Source organism: Crinia signifera, chromosome 1 (assembly GCF_055691185.1).
Source record: "Crinia signifera chromosome 1, ASM5569118v1, whole genome shotgun sequence".
Lineage (NCBI taxonomy): Eukaryota > Metazoa > Chordata > Amphibia > Anura > Myobatrachidae > Crinia > Crinia signifera.
This window is the reverse complement of record NC_139217.1, coordinates 68207968-68229576: the sequence shown is the minus strand read 5'-3', so window position 1 is coordinate 68229576 and position 21609 is coordinate 68207968. Positions and strand designations below refer to the sequence as shown.

Genomic DNA, 21609 nt, shown 5'->3' with positions numbered 1-21609 from the left:
AAATCTAAAATAAAGCGGTTTCCTCTTACTAAGCAGAGGAAATTACTGATCTTGTTCATTGAGCCTCTACACCGGGCATGTCCAAACTGTGGCCCTCCAGCTGTTGTGAAACCACACATCCCAGCATGCCTTGCCATAGGTTTTGCATTCCATAATAGCAAAACGGTGGCAAGGCATGGTGGGACCTGTAGTTTCACAACAGCTGGGAGGGCCATAGTTTGGAAAGCCCTACTCTACACAGTTATCACCGCATCAGTTTATTGAACAATGACCGCACCTTGATAGAGCAGCAACTGAGTAGCAGAACCCCTGAGGAAAAAAAAAAACTGTGCTATGGAAACGCAACAAATATCTTACTAACCAATTAGTACTGTCCCTGCTGTTATGGAAGTTCTCAACCAAATGGTACAGTAGGAGAACTTTGTGAAACTAAAGGTGACCGTACACGGTGCGTTTTAAACTAAATTGCATTGCATCTATATCACAATGTATGTGATGTGCTAAAGCGCCATGCATTTTGAACTAGATGCAATCTAGTTCAAAATGTATGGGCAGCACACACTTTATGTGCTGTGCGTGAGAGCAAGTATCGCATCACACCCGTACATCGCACCGTGTATGGGCACCTTAAAGTTTTCAACCAAGCGGAATATCTAATTAGCCCTGTTAGATGCCACCTGTTGGGGATTATGCTTTTCTTCCCTCATAACTAGCCCTTAGAGACCCATTTTTCTGGGGAAAGTTAATTATTTTTAAATGTAAAGCTTTAAAACAAATAATAATTCAGTGAGGAATGGAGTCAGGGGCTTTTAAAAGGACTTCCTCCCATTCTGGATTAGACTATCAAGAGAATCTAAATCAGTACAAAGTGGTTAACCCTGTGATTCATACTGACAATGTTAATATTTATTTACCCCAAATTTATTTTTACCTCCTGTCAATTAGTGTATCAGGAGGCTGATAAAGATAAACTCCAATGAAACTAGCAGTGCCATTAAAAAATAAATACACTCCATGTAGGCCTAGATGTCAACCATGGTACGCTAAATTAACAAGACACCTACAAAAACTCTCATGTAAAGTTGAACATCAGTGACATAAGTCTTGTACTCCAAGCTATTTCCTCACACTGTATAAGACTTTCTACCACCTTATCACTAAGCAAAGGACACTGCCAAACAGACATATTTCCAAAGTCTCATCTCTGTTTAAGCCTCTAACCGCAGATGCTTAATACTGTACATTTAACTCATTGTCAACCCTCTCTTACCCAACCCAACAGACACTATAAATGCGCATGATCTTACTTCCTACTTGTAGATAACCTACCTAAAACCTCCGATGCCTTCTCTTTATTTGATCCAACAAATGAAGATGAATTATCAACACTCTTCTCATCCTACTCTACTCCCGCTCCTCTTGCTCCTATACGCTCACATATAAATATACCTCTGTCTCCTGTGCTCATACCAACCAAAACACGTGGACTCCAAATGAGTGTCCTGCTTCACTCGACATACCTCCCAACTGAAACTTACATAGATGGTAAAAGTATGAAAAAAATATTCATTAACTCCCTCCTAAAACTTACGATGACCATTGCCATTTCAACCTATCGTCTGGATACCCGTCCAAGCTACTGGAAAGACTCGCCTCACACACTTTTTTAAATCTTCCAAATTATTGCACCCACTTCAGTCAGGCTTTTACTACCAACACTCCACAGAGACAGCACTGACTAAAGTAGTGAATGATCTGGTCTCTGCGAAGTCTAAAGGCCATAACTCATGTCTTATTCTTCTAGATCTCTCTGCTGCTTTTGAAACGGTTGAACACTTTCTTCTTGCACTAGCATTACAACCCATAGGTCTTCAGGACACCGCCCTTTCTTGGTTGTCATCCTACCTATCTAATTATTCTTCCAGTGTCTGCTTCTCTGGGGTGTATTCAATGCCTTTGGCGAGCTGCGACAGCGAGCAGTACTGCTAGCTCGCCGTCACGGGTCAGCATTCAACTTACCCCCACACACTCGCCGTTTCCACCTCCCTGGAAAAACCCAGCGAGGTGGAAATGGCAAGCGCGGCCGTTAAAATGGTGAGGGTCGCCGCTATGTGCAGCAGGCTTGCTGCATTAGTGGTGAACCTCACAGTTTGAGGGAATCTTCGCCGGCGAGGATTCCCCCGGAACATAGAATAGGATGAGAGGCCGGCAAGGGGGTTAGATGGCGAGGATGGTTTGTTTTTTACTTTGATGCATGATATAAAGCAATGATTACCATTTAATACAATAAACAGGAACTGTAGTAGTTTTGGGAGTTGCTCATTTTGCTACATTCCATTTTATATGATGGTATTGAAATATATCATGCTTGCAGTACGGATGGTGTAATGGTTAGCATTACTGCCTCACAGCGCTGAGGTCATGGGCTCGATTCCCACCATGGCCCTAACTGTGCATAGTTTGTATATTCTCCCCGTGCTTGCGTGGGTTTACTCCGGGTACTCCGGTTTCCTTCCACAATCCCAAAAATATACTGGTAGGTTAATTGGCTTCCAACAAAATTAACCCTAGAATGTCTGTGTGTGCGTGTACATGTGGTAGGTAATATAGATTGTAAGCTCCACTGGGGCAGGGACTGAGGTGAATGTTCAAAATATTCTCTGTAAAGCGCTGCGGAATATGTGTGCGCTATATAAGAAACTGTTAATAAATAAATATTTTGCTTTATTTATTTTGCTGGAGGTTTCAGGTGTCACAAAGGCAAAGAGACGACTTTCAGGAAAATAGAACAATCACTGCAGCAAAACTCCAACAAAAAATATTCATATAAAAAAAAATAAAAAAAACACATTTCTGTTTATAGCGCAGCTTACCTTCCTTTCTGTTAGGAGATTCTTATATCCGCTTGCACCAAGTGACAGCAGCGTTATTAGGACATCCAGAGATGGAGAGGCAGATGCTCTCCCTGGGTACATTTTACTAATCTCATCAATAAAAGAGCTGTTAAAACCAGCTATAACAGCGCCACCCACTGGAACCATGAAATTCTTGTCTAAGCTCTGCACAAAAGCATCGATTCTGCCCTTGCAAGCACCCTGGACAAACAAAAGAAAAAAAATTAATTAACTCAGTTACAGATGCATAATATTGAGGCAGCATCAGGACATATACAGGCAAAAACGTATGGGGAATCACAATGAATGCCTTTTCAAAACAGATACACAATAATGTAATAATAAAGAATAATAATTTCATTTATATAGCGCTCTTCATCCAATAGGACTAAAAGTGCTTAATAGATAGAATAAACATAAAACAATACAGAAATAATGAAGCACTGAAAAGCTTTGCATCAAATAAAGAGAGCATGGAGATACTAAAAGAACAACTATGGAAATGTTGAGGGAACAGGAAAAGAAGAATTCTAGAGTGGGACCTGTTCCAACTGTACAGGGAAGGGAGTTCCATAGAGTCACAGTTACATACTAGTTTATGTTGAAAAAAAAAGACTTGCGTCCATCAAGTTCAACCTTTGAGTCGTAGCAACATGGCTAAACGCTTGACTGCCAGATGAATTATGGGAAATTCTAGGTACTAATAAGAGACATCCTACCTACCTAGATGAAAGATCTACAGGTCGCAGTAATCGAGCAGGGCAGTATGGAATTAGAAGCTGTTTCAGCTATCTGGGGCACTGCTCATTAAACAAACCTTGAAGACAATACATAATAAATCAAATACATTGAGGATAGATACCAGAAGGTATCTAAGGATAAGACAGTAGGAAGTGAAGAATTAAATAATAGACAAAGGAGGTTTGACTTCAAAGTGCAGGGTTCTGGGTGTCCAAACCTTAACCAAGTGTGCTGGGGTATCAGGTAAAGTGGATGTGATGGGCTCAATACAATAGGCTGACCAGACAGCGTTCAAGGTAGCTAACATGCAGGGAAATATGATATTTTGTTGTGTCCCGAATTTCTTTTGTTTCTGAGTAGGACATACTGTAAGATATGGCAGTTTGGAGCCTGAATACCATGTACCGCTTTCCTTAGATCTTTGGACAGGACCAAATTGCAATAATTTATTGCAATTTGGCCCAATATGATGTTATAGAACGTTACAAGAGAAAACCAGAGCGCTATTAACCCCTTCAGTTAATAACTTCTAATTATCTGGTTAAAATAAAATGCTTGTTAAAACATAATGCTAACCACAATTCAACTACAGTATTCAGCTACTGAACGTACGTACTGTACGGCGAGCCACAAGGGTTATTTACTGTATGGTGAGGATCACCGAAAAGAAGTGCAAATGGGTCATGAGATTAAATAATATATGTCCAGAAAAATCATTGGCTGTAGAACAGCAGAAGCCAGCAAAAAAAAAAGCAGTATCAGGTCAGGAATCTTTGCGCACCACCACCCTGGATCCACGCCACCATCTATTACCTTTTGTAAAGTTGTGGCGAGCGAAGCAGAGCGAGCCACAAGCCCGAAGCGTGTCGAGTGAAGCGATCCCACGAGGGGACAATCTTTTACCTCAAAAAATGCCTCTAGAGCAGATTTGTAATGGTTCCCTCACCAAAAATCCTTACGTAGCGGCAATCGTAACTGGCGAAGCGGTGGCCGAAAAAAGATGAGGAAGTACCGAAAGAGCTGCTACAGGCGGCCATATTACATTTGTTGTTCTATTATTTGTACACTGTATGTGTTCCTTAATTAAAATGATTATGCTTTTAACCAAAGTTACTGGAAAAACTCCCAACCAAATAAAAAATAAATAAAATCTGAAATTGGCAGTTAAAGACTGCGAAAGTGCTAGTGAATTCCCTCTTGCTGATATTTGACAGTTTAGCTGTGTAAAACTGATCTCCTTAAGGTGGCCGTACATCTACAGATCGATTGTCAGATTGGGCTGGTTGGAACAAAAACCTGGTAATAGCTGAATTACAGTTTTTGGCAGTTTTCTAGCATTTCAAAGCAAATGGTCAACTGTCATTTGCTCTCATCCATTACCAGGATTTTTTTCCAACCAGCCAGATCTGACAATTTATCTGCAGATGTATGGCCAGCTTTAGATTACACTAAGGGGTGTTACCAATAGCAACCAATCAGATTCTTGCTAGAATCTTCTAGAAGGTGCTAGATAAATGATAAGTAGAATCTGATATGGGCATCATCGCTATTTCTACACACATGTAAATATACCCTTAATTATTTCAATGGTTACAAATTTTGCCAAGAAGAGTGTATGTTAATTACAACTAAAGCTGGGCATATGTTATGCAATTATCTGTAGATTATTAGCTTCAGAGCGTATGATAGCAACCATGATGGGCATAAAAATTCTTCAAACATGAATGACAAATCTGATCATTGATTGGCTGCACCTGTCAAGTGTATGCACAACCATGGCCGACTGCTCAACATTTCCTGGTCCTTCACGGGAACGGAACAGGGAAATGTACCCTCAGCAGTGGAGGAAAGCAGATATCGTGGTCAATTCATTGTGAATTATCGCAGTATATGGCCACAATATCTGTTGGTTTCAGGCTGTCTGCACATTGAAATGAACTGATTTAATCTTTAAGTATCAGAGACGTAGGAACTGATGAGGTTCAACTAGTCGGGGTGGATGGGGGCACACATTATGATTTGCAGAGCTTATTAACCCTTTGTATTACAGTATGGTTTGTCCTTGTGCAAAGTTACTTGGTGATATGTGCTTTACTCTCACCTCATAATCAGGTACATAAGTCTGCCCTGCCTGGAGCCTAACATGCTTTGCTCCCAAATTACAATCTGCCCCTATGTGTTTCAAGAACACATCAGTGAGTAGTTTTATAAAACAACCCTTAACCATCTGCAATGATGCCACGATAGGCTAGTGAATGAATGAGAGGTGTCTCATGAATGTTAGTTCGGCCTTACCCTATAGCTGCATACAGTACTGTGCCGTACATGTAAGCAGCATGTGTTTACCACATATTGTATAATAAGGGCACAGATTAGGCACATTACCTGTTGGATAAGATGCATACACTTTGAAGACTGCACGCCGTAGGCATTGTTGACTATATGTGGAATATCATACTTTGCACAGATCACTGCCAATTCTTCCAGCCTAAAAAGAGCACAAATAGGGAATTAAGGACATAGCTACATGAATTACATATTAGTAGGTCAGGCATTCTTCTAGAACAGTGGTCAGGGAACTCGGTCCTCATTACCCCACACAGTGCATGTTTTGCTGGTAACCCAGCGGGGTGCACAGGTGTACTAATTACTCACAGACACATTTTATAAGGTCCGCAGGTGGAGCTAATTATTTCACTTGTGATTCTGTGAGGAGACCTGGAAAACATGTGCTGCGTGGGGTAATGAGGACCGGGTTCCCTGACCACTGCTCTAGAAAATACCATCAAAAACATGTAACATGGACTGCAAGAAGTTTTCCTAAGGCTGAGGATGTCCTCACATATGGGGTGTTCTTTATATCACCAAGACTCCGTTTTGGGAATGACTGGAATGAAAAAGTATCTGGGAATATTGCTGAAGGAAGGATCGGGTGTGTGTCAATTTTGCTACGCAAGTATAGGACAGTGATGACTATCCCGTGACACTTCAGCTTTTGTTGAACTACACATCCCAGCATGACCTGCATATCGGTTTTAGCATGGCCAAATAGTAAAACGGTAGCAAGGCATGCTGGGATGTGTAGTTCAACAACAGCTGAAGTGTCAAGGTTAGCCACCACTGGTATAGGATATACTGAAATATTGCTATTGAATGATATATACAAATACATGGGGTGATTCTGGTTCCCTCGCCATTTAGCGAGTTTTGCCCTGTCCCCATGGTGATTCCCCGATGACGCTGGTGCGGGTACCTGACGTCAGTGGATGTCAGCGGCCCGCCCTGTCCTCGCACAGACGCTCGCAGCTCTGAGACACCATAGAGGTGTCGCAGATCTGCGGGCGCTGAAGAAATCCATACCCAAGGCTGCAAATGGATAATTATGCAAATTCTCCATTCGCATGTCTGCGGGGGTTCGGGAATGGGAGGGGGGGGGGGGCAGTTGACGGTGCTGGCGGCATCTGGGGGACTTGCAAGGCTGCAAAATTCCCACCCTTGCAAGTCAACCAGAATAAGGACCTGTGTGTAGGATTATGCTACTAATGGGTGAGAAAAGTATATTATTTTATACATACACATTACACCCACATAGTGGGCAAGAAATGCAATTCTCGGAGGAGTAACATGAGTAGTGAGAGAGTATAGTAAGATCTTATTTCTGGCATATAATGTGGATTACATATTGCTTTAGTGCATTAATAGGGAGTATGGTCTATTAATTAATATCAGTATGTCATATTCTTTTACACTCAGATAAACAAAGACATTACTTTGGGAACCAGCTATGACCACATTTGCAATACAGATGACTGAACTCTATTTTGTCTTAATCAAATAGTCTTCCACGACAGTGCAGAGGGTAACAGCAAACGTGTTACCCAAAGCTTAATAATGCTAATATATGGTAATGAGAGGCAAATAGCTACAGGGACATAGGTTGATGGTCGTAGTGGGAGGCTAATTGGGAAACATAGGAAACAATGGTTAATTAAAGAGTTGCAGCTATAACCCTTGTGTTACTGCGCTTGCTGCGGAAGGACGCTTTCTTTTCAGCAATTTAGTACTGCTTGGTTTCCACCCTTTCAAAGCCAAACTAAACCGCACATCTTACTTACAATGTGATGGACGTATGCTTTTATTTATTTATTACCAGTTATTTATATAGCGCACACATATTCCGTAGCAGTGTACAGAGAATATTTGAACAATCACATCAGTCCCTGCCCCAGTGGAGCTTACAATCTATATTCCCTACCACATGTACACGCACACACAGACATTCTAGGGTTAGTTTTGTTGGGAGACAATTAACCTACCAGTATAATTTATACACACAAGGGAACGGGTCATTTTGTCATGATGGATAAGACTTTCTTTGAAATAAGCATTTTTAGAGTCTATGGAGGGTATTCAATCCGGGATTCCGACTGTCAGAACATCATGGAATCCCAGGCCGTTTTCATGTGATCCAACAGTAACAGTGGGGTAAATGTATGAAGCAGTGATAAGGGAGGAGAAGTGATAAAGTGACTTTTTCAACGTCCAATCATCTCCTAACTGTCCTTTTGAAACCCAGCCTGTAACTTAACTTTTTCAGTCCAATTTGTTTTTGCAATTCAAACAGTCTGGTTTAAATGTAAAAAAAAATTCTATTGAAAAATGGTCTACATTAGATGTTGAACGATGTTAATGTTCTTATTTTAAAGTGGCTCACCATAGTTTCTGCTACTAGCCCTGGGGCTGTTGAGCACAATTAGACGTTGGACCTGAAAGTGTTAACATTCAGAAGCTGATTGGACGGTGATAAAGTTCCAGGCACTTTATCACTTCTCCTCCCTTATCACTGCTTCATAGATCTACCCCAGTGTCTGAAAGTGCATGGATCGATGAAAACTGCTGTGGATTGTCGAAAAATGGCTGTTATTTTGACAATCCGCAGCCGTTTCTGACAAAACCGATCAGACATTGCAAAAAAAAAAGTCGGATCTGACACCCTTCAATGCAATACAGGATGACTGTCACCGGGAGCGCACTCCCGCGACCAGCGGTCACTCCAGGGACTTCCCCTGGCAGTCAGCTGTTTCCCTGCCTTATCCCCCGGCAGTGTCTCATTTTCATCAGCGAACATCTCTGGTTGCTGATGAAAATGGGACACAGAGCAATATATTGCTCCATGTGTACAGAGCTTAAGGCCATCTATACTAAAGAACATTTGGTAGTTATACTAAGACAATGAATATATTAGAGAAGTTTTACAAGTTAAGAACAGACACCAGTGGGCTGTGAATAGTGCCAGGAGTGTTCAGATCAGCATGCTGTTATGGTGGAGAATGCTGGTACTCTTAGGTGCTTAGTAGGGATGGCCATCAGCCATTCATGATTTGAAATCACTGATTGTTTATGGTCGATGTAGAATAGTTTTGCCACCTATGGGGGGAGAACCATATGGTTTCCATCCGTCAATGTCAAGCATAAACAAATAGAGTTTTTTTTCGGTTTTTCCTACGGGCCAGGACACGGAGCATAGCACCACCCCTGACATATGTGACGCCCTGCCCCCATTTTTTGATTGGCCGCCAGGCCAATCAGTCAAAGAAAATGGATGACCATCGATAGGTAAAAACATTGATGATCTTCCATTCCATAGTATGCCACTATCGATTGACAGTTGCACTATTGCCATCGATGGCAATGATGGGCATCCCTAATGCTTAATCGTGAGAAATGGCATTCTCCGACTTAAGTGTCCCGCCACAATCCTGTTTGCGCTACGCTTGTGCAAAAAACAGCAACACGGATCTAGTTTTGTCGGATTTCTGCTCGCAATTCTAAAAACTTTTTAACAACGGAAATTATTTCCTGTTCAATTGAATGAAAAGTATAAATAACTGAAAAACAATCTCTGCAATGGACATAAACCAAACTTTACAGAGATTACCATGGAGGCCATACCTGTCAGGCACACGAGGAGCGAAGCAGGACGTAGTAGAGTGGACACACAGGATATTCTCAGCTCCGAGTTCATGGATTCTAGATTCTACACTGTTCAGATCAGTGCGTAATTCATCTCCTTCCAGCACATTCTCAATCACTACGGGCTCAAAACCTTAATAAAAGACATTGCACATAGGATCATAAGAGAAAGAACTAGAATTTGACAATGCAATTAATAATCATATAGGAAAGCTATTATGTCTGGTATGAAAGGCATAAGTAATAATTTTGAAGAGAAAACTCCCCAGTATGTTCTACCTGCCGTAATCATAGATTTGAAGCAAGACTTCTGGTCTATCCTTGGCCAAATAATGAATTTTGCCTTCGGCCTTTTGTGTCGGAGAGTAAGAAAGCAAAGGGTTAAACTCATTCCAGTTGCCATGGGAACCACAAAGCAGCTTGTTGCAGTACGCACACCTGAAACGATAAATAACGGTTACAACGGGCCGCTGTGTTTTGAAATGGGCGGATATGCAGTTGTTGAACCTATCTCCGTACCTGCAATCTTTAGAATATCCAGCACTATAGAATTTGTGAGCTTGTTTAGTATACTTGATCCCGCAGCTTTTGGCTGGACAGCAGATATATCTCCAGACCTTCCAATTCCATGCATAAGACTACAAACAAGATATGAGTTTCAATTGTATATAAGTTAACTTTCTGCAAGGGGTGAATGCATATTCGGTAAAAACTGAGAACCAAAGTATAGCTACTGAATATAGGGGGTTATTGTGGTTCTCTCCTTCTGGAAAATTCCTTCTCAAATGGACAAAACCATATGCACTGCAGGAAGATGTTACTTGTGCAAAGAGAGTTAGATTTGGGTGGGGCTTCAAAGTGAGATCTATATTACAGTGTAAAAATAAAGCAGTCAGTATTTTCCTTGCACAGAAACAAAATAACTCACCCAAATCTAATTCTCTCTGCACATTTTACATCTGCCCCCCTCTGACAGACAAGATGTTATTATATCTTGTCAATGTAGCTTCCTGAGTCACCTCGGTAATGACGCATAGCTGGAAGTACTATCATCGACACAATACACCCCACCCTTCTAGCTGGATAACAAATTTAAAAATCTACAGTACTGGCTTTTACTGTTGCCTAGATCCAAGTTTGTAGTGCCAGAATCTTCACATTTCCAAGTACTTTTATACAAATATTATTTAGCATAAACGTAATATTAATAATGTTTTAACATACTTTATTAATACAAAAGAGAAATACCTATAGTGCCGACGGGCAACCATGCCCGAGGCAACTCTTCCTTCTCTTTCCCCAACGCCACAGTTGCCGAGAAAATTATTGCTGTCCATCACTGCTAATTCATGGAGGAAGAGTTCGATTGTGCTTTCATCCCAAGCATCCCGAGGACATTTTTTCTAAATTGTGAAAAAGTTCAAAATATAAACAAGAGAGCAAAAAATAATAACAACAAAACAACAACACACGTATTTCTCTGATATTTAGTGATATGTCTGAGATGAGATTTTTCATTGTAAACCCATAGAGCCATTCCAGTATATTTTAGGCACTGTAGGTGTGATCATAGTAGGGCTAACTTAAAATTATATTTTTACATGTCCTTGGCAGGAGATTTGTGAGACAAGGCCTACGTGTATCTTTACAAAAACTCATTTTTTAAAGCTAAGAGCTGAATTTAAAAGTGCAACATTGATACCCCCCCCCCCCCCCCCCTACTGATTTTGCATGTGCTACTATTACCCTTTCATATACAGCCCACAGAGTCACCAAGAATACTTGGTTTTGAAAAACCCACCCTTAGTCAAATAAACCACATTGAGAAGACTATGGGAGTACCTGTATTAGTTCATTGCAGCCTCACGTTATCACATTTGCTGGGCAAGCTGTTAATAATTTGTACTAAGGATGCATGTGTACCAGATATTAAGCTATACTGTGCAAAATGTGCCACATGGCTATAAACCATGTGGCAAATCAGCTCCTACCTGCCATGTCACAGACTGTGTTTGAAAAATGTCAGGCAGGAGCTGATTGGCTGGCTGTTTATCACTCTCTATCTGGCCCTATATGATGGGAGAAATATTGCTCCCAAGACCATCTACAATTATCAGGCATTGCATGCTGACATGGGCCCTGTCAGGAAGAAGTCCATTTTGGATACCTCTCAATAAAAATAAGTTACCGTTATAGTGTATAGTAAATAGGGATTTCAGACTGCATGAAACCAGATGTTGGACTGTATGTGGAATCTGTTTTTCTTATGCACAAATCTTTATTTAAAAGATTAAGATGGAACAGAGTGCAAAACCTCTGGTACATCCCACTCCCATTGAGTAAAAGGTACTTTGAGAGGTTTATGGGCCGGATTCAGCTTAGATCCCATATAATAAGCTGCTTTCCCCCATCTACGGTCTTCAATTCCCCCAATATCTCCATCACTGTTGACAACACCATCATCAGCATTTTGCATTGCAAATGGATGTGTACACTCAAACATCCATTCGCATGCGAGTGTACGGTTGAAAAACCTTTCGATGGTCGCCGACCATCGAATGATTGTGCCACCAGTTTGTAACTATAGACTGACTTATTTGCAAGTGCCTGGATGCAGACTGGGTGGGCGTCTGTCGTCCTGTGACGTCAGCTGCCCACCCCGAGCAGGCTACTGCACGCCTGTGTTCACATGTGGAAGCCCAGCGTTCTTCTGGGCGCACACACTGGTTTTGTGGGAACGTCCCCATGCTCCAGCCCCCTGTCCGCACCGCTGTGTGTGAACGTCTTAGTGTTCATTCTAGCACTCACTATCTTTGAAAAGCCATGCAGTTCCTGTTCCCTGCCTGGGGTGTCGCTGTCTGCTGTAGTGTTTCTAGCACAGGTCTGGTTTGCATATCAGTGCTGATATACAGACCACACTGTGCTAAAAGCACTACAGCAGACAGCGACACCCCAGGCAGGGAAGAGGAACTACATGGGTTTTCAAAGATAGTGGGTGCTAGAATGAATGACCATGAGTCTTGGTGAGCATATTACTCGCTGAAGGCATTTGCTCTGTGGGCCTGTACATGTGTATTTTCACCCATACGCATGCTCAGACCCGCAACAGCAGAACCGCTACGAATTCGGCTTGTTATGAGCCAATGTCTCCAATCTCTTTTACCTACATACTGCTCCTCTCTCTATCCAGTCAGCCTCTCCTTTACCATGGTCACTGCATCCCATGCGCGTATCCGAGATTTTGTCCATGCTGACCCCCTTCACCGGAATAAGCTCTCTCACTTTATTAGACTCTCCCTAAACTTGCAAAGCTTCAAGTGGGAACTGAAAACTCACCTGGTTATCACAACGTACCCCTCTGCATAACCTAGTACCGAGGCCGCTCGCTCTAGCTGCCGCCTCATGTCTTAGCCTTCCCTGTCATGTTCACTTCTCGACTTCAGGCCTCCTTGCCTGCATCTCATGTTGCCTGTCTGTCTCCCTCTAGATTGTAAGCTCCTTGAAGCAGGGCCCTTTTCTCACAGCCCTCTTTATTTTCTCCCACGTCAATAACAACTTTCTTCTACGCCGCATACCTATAGCCGCATCTCTATTCATATTCGTTCATCTCCTCCAATGGCAACCCGCCCACAATAGTACATGGACAATTTATTTGCTTCCCTACATCTCAGTTGTATTGTGTTCTGAGAATTGTGGTGTTGATTGTTACCTGTGCCATTTTAATTTTCAGTTACTGTAATGTTTAGTTCTGGGTATCCTGTGTTGTTCTCATGTGTCCCCTATGTACAACACTGCAAACCACTTGTGGTGCCTTATAAATAAGATATAGTAGAATATAACCCACTCCCCCATCCTCTTGGTGGCCCTGCTTAGTCCCTCTTTCCAGTGAATAGACACTGCATGCAAGTGCACGGCATCTGGTACACATTTAGAAAGGGGGTGTGGCCAATGGCAAAGCAGCATGGCCACAGGCAAAGGGGGGTGTAGCCACATCCCCTTTCTAAATGTGTACTAACCATTTTTTTCCCCACATATGTATTTAACTTAACAAATCTACCCTATGCAGCTTTTTACCCCAATCGACTGCCCATGCCCTCCCTGTGTTTATTATACCCCCTCATGGCTCTGCAGCACCAATTATATATCCCATCTACTGATAATACCCCACAGCACCAATAATGTACGATTTTGTCTGCCGATGCGCACTCAATCAGCTTCACCTGCCCAGCTCTGGACACGTTCCCCCTTTACCCCCTCCAGCGGCATTGGTGGATTGAAAGGCTACAGCTACACAAGCCCTGGCCTTCCTGCTGCGGCGCATAGGCATTAATGCCAGAAGCGCTGCCCTGCCACCAATGTGCAGATAACGTGACATGCAGCTCCATCCACCTATTTGAGGTAAGACATATACACACGTGTATTACACACAGCCATTTGTATAGCACAAGATATCACAGCCAATCCATCAGCACAGTTACTAGCAATTTATTGCTAGTTATCTCATTCTCTCCCCTTCCAGGTAGCTGCCGCCGGTAGTCATTTTTCGGGGGCGTGGCCTATACTAGCGGCTCTCCCGCGAGGCCACGCCCCTGTTTTGACGCTATGGGGGCATGACCCAGAGGCTCTGTGAGCCACTAGCCATGCCCCCAGCCCCCTGGCTGCGGCAATAGACGCTGCGCGCATGCGCACAGCGTTTATTCACCGCTGCTCAGCAGCCGACAGGGGGACTCCCAACAGCCCCCCCGACACTGCCGGCCGCGGGAGGGACGCGGGAATGTCCCCGAAAACCGGGACATTCCCGCGGTTTTCGGGACTGTTGGGAGGTATGCCAAGACTTGTCTTAGTACTCCACAGTATGTAAATGCTGTTTATGTATGTACTGAGTGTATTGCACTGTGATTTGTCTTGATAAAGGGCATAACAGCCCGAAACATTGACCACAAACTTACACTTGTTTAGTGTCTTGTTGGATGAAAGTCTCTTTAAGTGCCAGCCAGCAACAATATATATAGTCCCCAGAGCCACAGCTCAATGATCTGGCACTCCCGACAGCAAAAGAAGAGACCTCACACTGTCATATGCAGTAAACGTTTCAGGAGCTTTATTTTTGTTCTCATCAGGACATTGGATGTCCTGATGAAGGGACCAAAAATAAAGCTCCTGAAACGTTGACTGTGTATGATCATGTGACGGTGTGAGGTCTCTTCTTTTGCTGTTGAGAGTGCCAGATCATTGAGCTGTGGCTCTGGGGACTATGTATTATTTGGTAGATCTTGGCACCCGATCACACAAATTAGTATAAATATAATGTATGGGCCCCACTATGCTACCTTAGCAAAAACCGACAGCCAGGTGTAAATTATCAAAAAATGTGCACACCTTACAACACAAGATAATATAAAAACTACAATTCCCACGATGCATTGCGGCGCGGGTCTGTCACGTGACATAGCGCAACATCTAGCGCAGGCTGTCACCTACCGTCTCCAATAGCAGCCTGATGAGCTGCTCGTGACCGCGCCGGGCTTCCCTCCCCTGGCGGATGTAAGCCGCGGAAACGAGTCGCTCAGCTGCGCTAAAGCTGTCGCTATTCATGGCAGTGAAAGGAGGAGAAGACGGACGTATGGCAACACTGCCCTTAGGCGCGTAGGGTGACACGGCCGACGCTAGCCTTGACGCTAGCCAATCACGAGCGCGCAGTCTGACCCAATCACATTGGCACAGCAGAAGTACGCTGTTTAGAGCCGACTCAGCAGCTTGACAAACCACGCCCAGCAGGCGGTGCTTAACATGCAGCAAGGCCGAGAGCGCGTCATCATTAGCCGTCCTCTATAAAAGGATGCACGCTGCAGACGCCATGTTTACAACGTGCGTTGTTGGGGAGGTTGTGTGTGTTACTGTTAGCTGTTTAAATAGGCCCACGTGAGGGCATGGCGTTGTAGTATGTAGTTTCCAGGTTGTAAGGAAGCAGTATTTTTGTTATACTATTTTTAAAAATGATAGCATAAAGCCACATCCAGCAGGAAGCTGTAGGGTTCGTTTATAGGCTGTATGTACAGTCTGGAAAGTTATCCAGACGGGTGATAAGTGGGAACATATACAATGTTAGGGTGAGGAGACAACTGTATTAACTGCTAGGGTGACGAGATAACTGTGTACTGACCATATCATTCTGAGAAGCTAAAGTAATTTTCTGTACTTTTATAAATTCTTTACCAATTACTGGCTTGTTATCAAACAGCCATGCAGCCTTTAATGGACCAGAGGGGCAGTCTGTTTGTCTCATTAATATTTTCTTTCTGCTGCACAAGAAGAAAATTGACCAGTAATTAAATGTATGTATGTATGTAAGTAAGTTTTATTTATATAGCGCACTTTCTCCAACAGGACTCAAGGCGCTTTACAGACAATAAAAATAACAATGCACATACTGCAATACAAAGGGTTATCAGTACAAGGAACAGGCAACAATGGCAGTACAAATGTACATCACACATACAGATATGCACAAGACGCATTCTAATAAGGGACACGGACATGGGGAACATATTTACCGAGCTGTGCAGTACCCAGGCAGCCATTCAGCGGCGCCACATGGTGATTGCACAGCCAGTAACAGTACTGATATATATAAACTAGATGTACTCTAATGAGGAGCACAGACATGGGGACCATATAATTACTGAGCTGTGCAGCACCCAGTCAGCCAATCAGCGGCGCCACATGGTGATTGCACAGCCAGCTAGGTAGCCAGTAACAGTACTGATATATATACTAGATGTACTCTAATGAGGGTCACAGACATGGGGAGCATATCATTACTGAGCTGTGCAGCACCCAGGCAGCCAATCAGCGGCGCCACATGGTGATTGCACCAGCCAGTACTGTACATATAGAACACAAAAGAACAGTACAGGGTACACAGAACTAGTCATAACACAATTAAAGCACAATTCTTAGTACACAATACAGCTGAGATATAAGGAAGTGAATGAGAATAGATGCAGGTATAGATTGTAGATGAGTAAGAGAGCTGTAGTTGAAATACAAGAAGAGTGCAGTGAGAACAGGAGGGAGGAGGGCCCTGCTCTAAGGAGCTTACAATCTAGAGGGAGGGGGAGACAGACAGGTGACATGAGGTGCAGGTAAGGAAACCTGAGGCAAGAAGTGAGCATGGCAGGACACGAGGCAGCAGGTAAAGAGAATGGACAAAGTAGTCCTCTCTCTCTCCTCCTATCCTCTTCCCCCTCCACCTGCACCCTTGTATGTATGTATGTGTGTATGTATATGTATGTATGTATATGTATGTGTATATATATATATATATATATTCTAGACCAGTGGTTCCCAAACTGTGTGCCGTGGCTCCCTGGGGTGCCTCGGGACACATGCAGGGGTGCCGTGGCTTGGTGGTCCAGGACCAACTCAAATTATTAATGGTTAATTATTTAGGAGCAAAACCAGTGCTGGTGGCTGCCAATCATAGAATGTGTAAAAACAGAAGCAAATCCTGCCCTTTACAACATAACTGCCGCTAAGAATCGCATAGAAACCCAATCTAATTAATTTTTTTTGGACCTAGGGGTGCCGTGAAAAAAATTCTGACTCTCTAGGGTGCCGTGAATCTAAATAGATTGGGAACCTCTGTTCTAGACACCCTCCATTGGCTGTTATTCAGCTGGCAGTTTGCTGTATTTTAATGTGCTGTGGCTAAAGCAGGCTTGGCAGCATACACCAAATATGCCTAATTTGTGTGGATGTAAAAAGTTCAATTATGGCCACATGCCAGCCTCCAACACAGTGTATTTATTTAACAGTTTCTAATATAGCGCACACATTCTGCAGTGCTTTACAGAGAATATTTGAACAGTCAAATCAGTCCCTGCCCCAGTGGAGCTTACAATCTATATTCCTTACCCCATGTACATACAGATATTCTAGGGTTAAATTGTTGGGAGGCTCCTGGAGGCAATCCACGCAAGTACGGGGAGAATATACAAACTCTGCACAGTTAGGGCTATGGTGGGAAGCAAACCCATGATCTCAGTGCTGTGAGGCAGTAAATCTATGCTAACCATTACACCATCGGTGTATAAAGATGAGTGTTGTTAAGCAGCAGCATATGCTCCTCAACATACACAGATAGTCATGACTGGTAAATCCACATCATAAATTAAACAGAAATACCATTTTTTTGTTTGTTTAAACTGTCACAAATATGTATTATGTGCATAGTGACAAAGATCTCTTTATTTGTGGAATGTTTTACTACTACGTGGTGGCTGACAACAGCATATGTACTAACTGTTAGGTGTCATTAAAACTGCTACTGTATATACACTAAATAGTAGAAAGTCTTGTGCGTCACAAAAAGTATTTTTTGCTTAATACCATGTGCCCAAGTGACAAATGACCACTTGTTTTCAGTGGAAAATTCACAAACTAGCCTGTCACCAGTCCATGACTACCTATAAATATTTGCACAAAGTGTATTTCACTCTGCCTGAGCACTAATTATTTTTACTGTCTTTGGATAACTCTGATGATACGCTGGTAATAACAGCCATGGGAACCATTGTCCTGTCTTAACAATAAGTGATGTGCAAAATTTGGTTACTCGTGATGATACAGCAACACTTACTGGATGTAGAAAACTAATAAATGTTCTCCAGGTTTACAGTTTTACTTATTTTTTTAAAAAATATTGAAATCTTTAACAGAAATTTTAGCACTTTTTTTTTTTATAATGGTTTTTAATTGACCCAAAAAATCAAACCATGATTGACAGAAACAAAGAACAATACATTAAATGACATGAGACAATGGAATGTTTAAAGGCAATATTTCTGCACATATTTTAAAAACTGTATCTTTCAACCAAAAGTAGACTAAAAGCAAAAGTCAGTTTAAATGTCTAAATATATCAATGCTGAAGGTTTAAAAAACAACAATAGATTCCCATGAGGTATATATGTAGTTAGTAAGTGTTGTTGCTCATGCAGCTTGCAAGTGGTGCACTTTATACTGTATATGTAATTGTGTGCTCATTTGTTTATGTACTTAGGTGGTATACAACCCTTGTGGCACCATTTAAAAAATAAAGGATAACAAATTATATTGGTGGATAGAAAATAATAAAAACAGTTTTTTTTTTTACCACTTTGTAAAATGTAAGTATTTTTTATGTGAAGTGGAGTTTCATTAGGGATTAAATTCATAAACATCTTGGTGTCATGTTTCCTGATACTACAATGCCTACCAGATCAAACTAGATATAATATATATATAGAGAGAGAGAGAGAGAGAGAGAGAGATAGATATATATATATATATATATGAGAGAGAGAGAGAGCTATATACCAAACCCCTTTTTCTCGCTAAATTCTGAAAGATTATTAGTTTGCTGCCTCTTTCCACAATATCCCTGTTGGCTAAGGGGAGTTAGAAAAGATACAAGAACAAGTGTGGAATGGCGCACTTCTCAACTTCAGTCCATAATATATTAAACAAAGTCCATGACTTGGGGTTATTCTCTTTTTATTAAAAGTCTTTTAAGACAAAACGTGCTGTGAAAACAGCAAGTTTTGTCTTAAAAGACACATATATATATATATATATAATATATATATATATATATACACAGACGTATTCCCAAAAGGGAAAAAAGCACTCACCAGACTTCTGTCAATATGTTTATCAGGATCAATATCCAGTTTAATGCAAATAGCCTGCAGACATTTCGGTCACCAAAGACCTTTATCAAGGCAGCATTCAATGTAGCAGTAGTCACAGCAATAATTCAAGTGTGGGATAGGGAACTGGGGCAGGGAGACGCTGTCCTGGGCCCTGCTTAAATAGGGGAGTGTACACTCCCACCTCTGGCATGCGTTCCACAGCGTGGAACGCATGACATCACTTCCGGGTAAAACCCGGAAGTGCCGGCTGCGTTGTATTGCAGCTACGATCGCTGTCACTGACAGCGATATTGCGGGGTGCCAATATGTCACTGTAGTAGTCTGGCACTAGTGCGCCCAAGTGCCTGGTGGATAGCTGCACATAGTAGCTTACTGAATGTGTTATATGGTGCCGATTTGTGAAAGTCACGTGGGTATGTCACATGTGGGGGTAGCCCAGGTCACTCATTGGCTGCTAGTGAATCCCTACATGTCAATAAACAATGTGTAATGCAGAGTGTGTAGGTCTTCATTGGCTATTTGTCAGTGACAGTACTGAGCAATGTGTAGTGCAGTGTTAGGCAGATCGGGTGTCAGACACATTGCAAGCAGGGTCCAGGCAGGTTGTAGGGGGCGGGTTACAGGATCATGGTATAAAAAAATGCATATGAATTGGGGCACATGTGTAATAAGGGAAAAAATACAAAGGGAAAATACAAACAAGTTTCATACTGCACTCCCCACTGTTTAGAAATATATAGAAGATGTGCCAGCGCTAGCTGTTCCAATGATTAAGACAAGACGGTTCTTAATTGATAATATTTAATAATTAGTCAATTCTAACATACTAAATGTACAAAATAACATAAAAACATGGTTAAGAAGAGCAATATGAAAGCGAGTACTCAGAGCTGAATATATGAGCAAATTGGAACCTCCAACTTTTGGAAATATTAGAAATTGTATAATCAGTTACCATCCGTTTAAATCTGCTGGAATTTTGTGAGTCCAGTAGGTGGTGACTGTAGGTGTCCTCGGGTGCCCTATGATTCCAAGGGCTCAGGCCTCCCGATTTGGTGTGTTAAACCTCCTTTTGGCGCTGGATTGTTTGGATTAGGAACATACAAAGTAGCAAGGGTCCAATAATGGAGTACAAAACATCGATAGGAGATAGGACAGGTCACTTTAGATAGGTGGATGGATGGGTCCAAATGGAGTAAATTAGCTCAACGCGTTTCCCCGGCTAATTTGGAATCCGGCTTCCTCAGGAGCAAGTGTAGAATAGTGGTCTGAGGGCCTTATTCTAGTTCGCTCTTTCTGACAAAATCCTTGTGCACTGCAGGGGGGCAGATGTAAAATGTGCAGAGAGAAATAGATTTGGGTGAGTTATTTTGTTTCTGTGCAGGGTAAATACTGGCTGCTTTATTTTTACACTGCAATATAGATCTCACTTTGAAGTAAAACCAAACCAAAATCTAATTCTCTCTGCACATTTTACATCTGCCCCCCTGCAGTGCACATGGTTTTGTCCATCTAAGAAGGATTTTGTCAGAAAGAGTGAACTAGAATAAGGACTGATTATCAGTATATATATAACAGTGCTCTAATTGCTCAATGATTACACCTGTGCAAATGTGCACATGTCAAACACAAATATATGAATAAAAACACAAGGAACCGTCTTGTAAGGATACTAAAATAATTTCTAACATACTAGGAGGCAGTTTAGAATGTTAGATCATATGAAATTCTATGAATAAGAGAAATATAACCCTTTATTTGTTCCAATTGGGGTCACATGACCCGGAAGTGTTGGCTGAATGGTAAGTCTATATTTATTTATATATTTGATTCCCATTGAGGAAAATTATTAAGGAGGTCCCAATGCGGCTGAGGATGCCCGAGGGACCCCATCTTCTGTCGCCGATTGCCGGTATCGGCCGGACAAGCATCAGGATCCCCACAGACATTCATCGCTAGGCAACGGACGCTCGATGACGCGACGATCACGTGTATCGGGCGCCATGTGCCTTGTTGATAGGCCACGGACGCCCGATGACGCGACGGTCACGTGCATCGGGGCGCCGTCCTACATCATCGAGAATGCCAGCCCGGCCCCCCAGCCACCAGAGGACGCAGATACGGCGTGCTGACATGTAAGCACGTCGGGCCGTGCCCCCAGTGCTGCTAGGAAACACAAGCTGGCGTCCCCTGTGACATCATAAAGATACCACTGGGCAGACAATCCCTATGGGATAAAAGGGACCGCCCCATCTGTTCATATTCATATCAGAAATTCTGTATACTCCATTATAAGGAGGGTTATT

The 21609-nt window shown here is 42.4% G+C and overlaps 1 protein-coding gene across 1 annotated transcript in view; it reads right to left on the bottom strand.

The window, feature by feature from the left end:
- Nucleotides 1-15315, bottom strand: part of SEPSECS (Sep (O-phosphoserine) tRNA:Sec (selenocysteine) tRNA synthase) — a 36354-nt gene extending 21039 nt beyond the window's left edge. Inside the window, exons 1-7 of the mRNA XM_083160617.1 lie at nt 15090-15315; nt 10857-11011; nt 10128-10246; nt 9888-10046; nt 9588-9741; nt 6021-6123; nt 2874-3095 (exon numbers count right to left, since the gene is read on the bottom strand). Coding sequence (XP_083016743.1) covers nt 2874-3095; nt 6021-6123; nt 9588-9741; nt 9888-10046; nt 10128-10246; nt 10857-11011; nt 15090-15203 — 1026 coding nt within the window. The 5' untranslated portion in view covers nt 15204-15315. The remainder of the gene's footprint in view (nt 1-2873; nt 3096-6020; nt 6124-9587; nt 9742-9887; nt 10047-10127; nt 10247-10856; nt 11012-15089) is intronic.
- Between the last annotated feature and the right edge of the window lie 6294 nt (nt 15316-21609).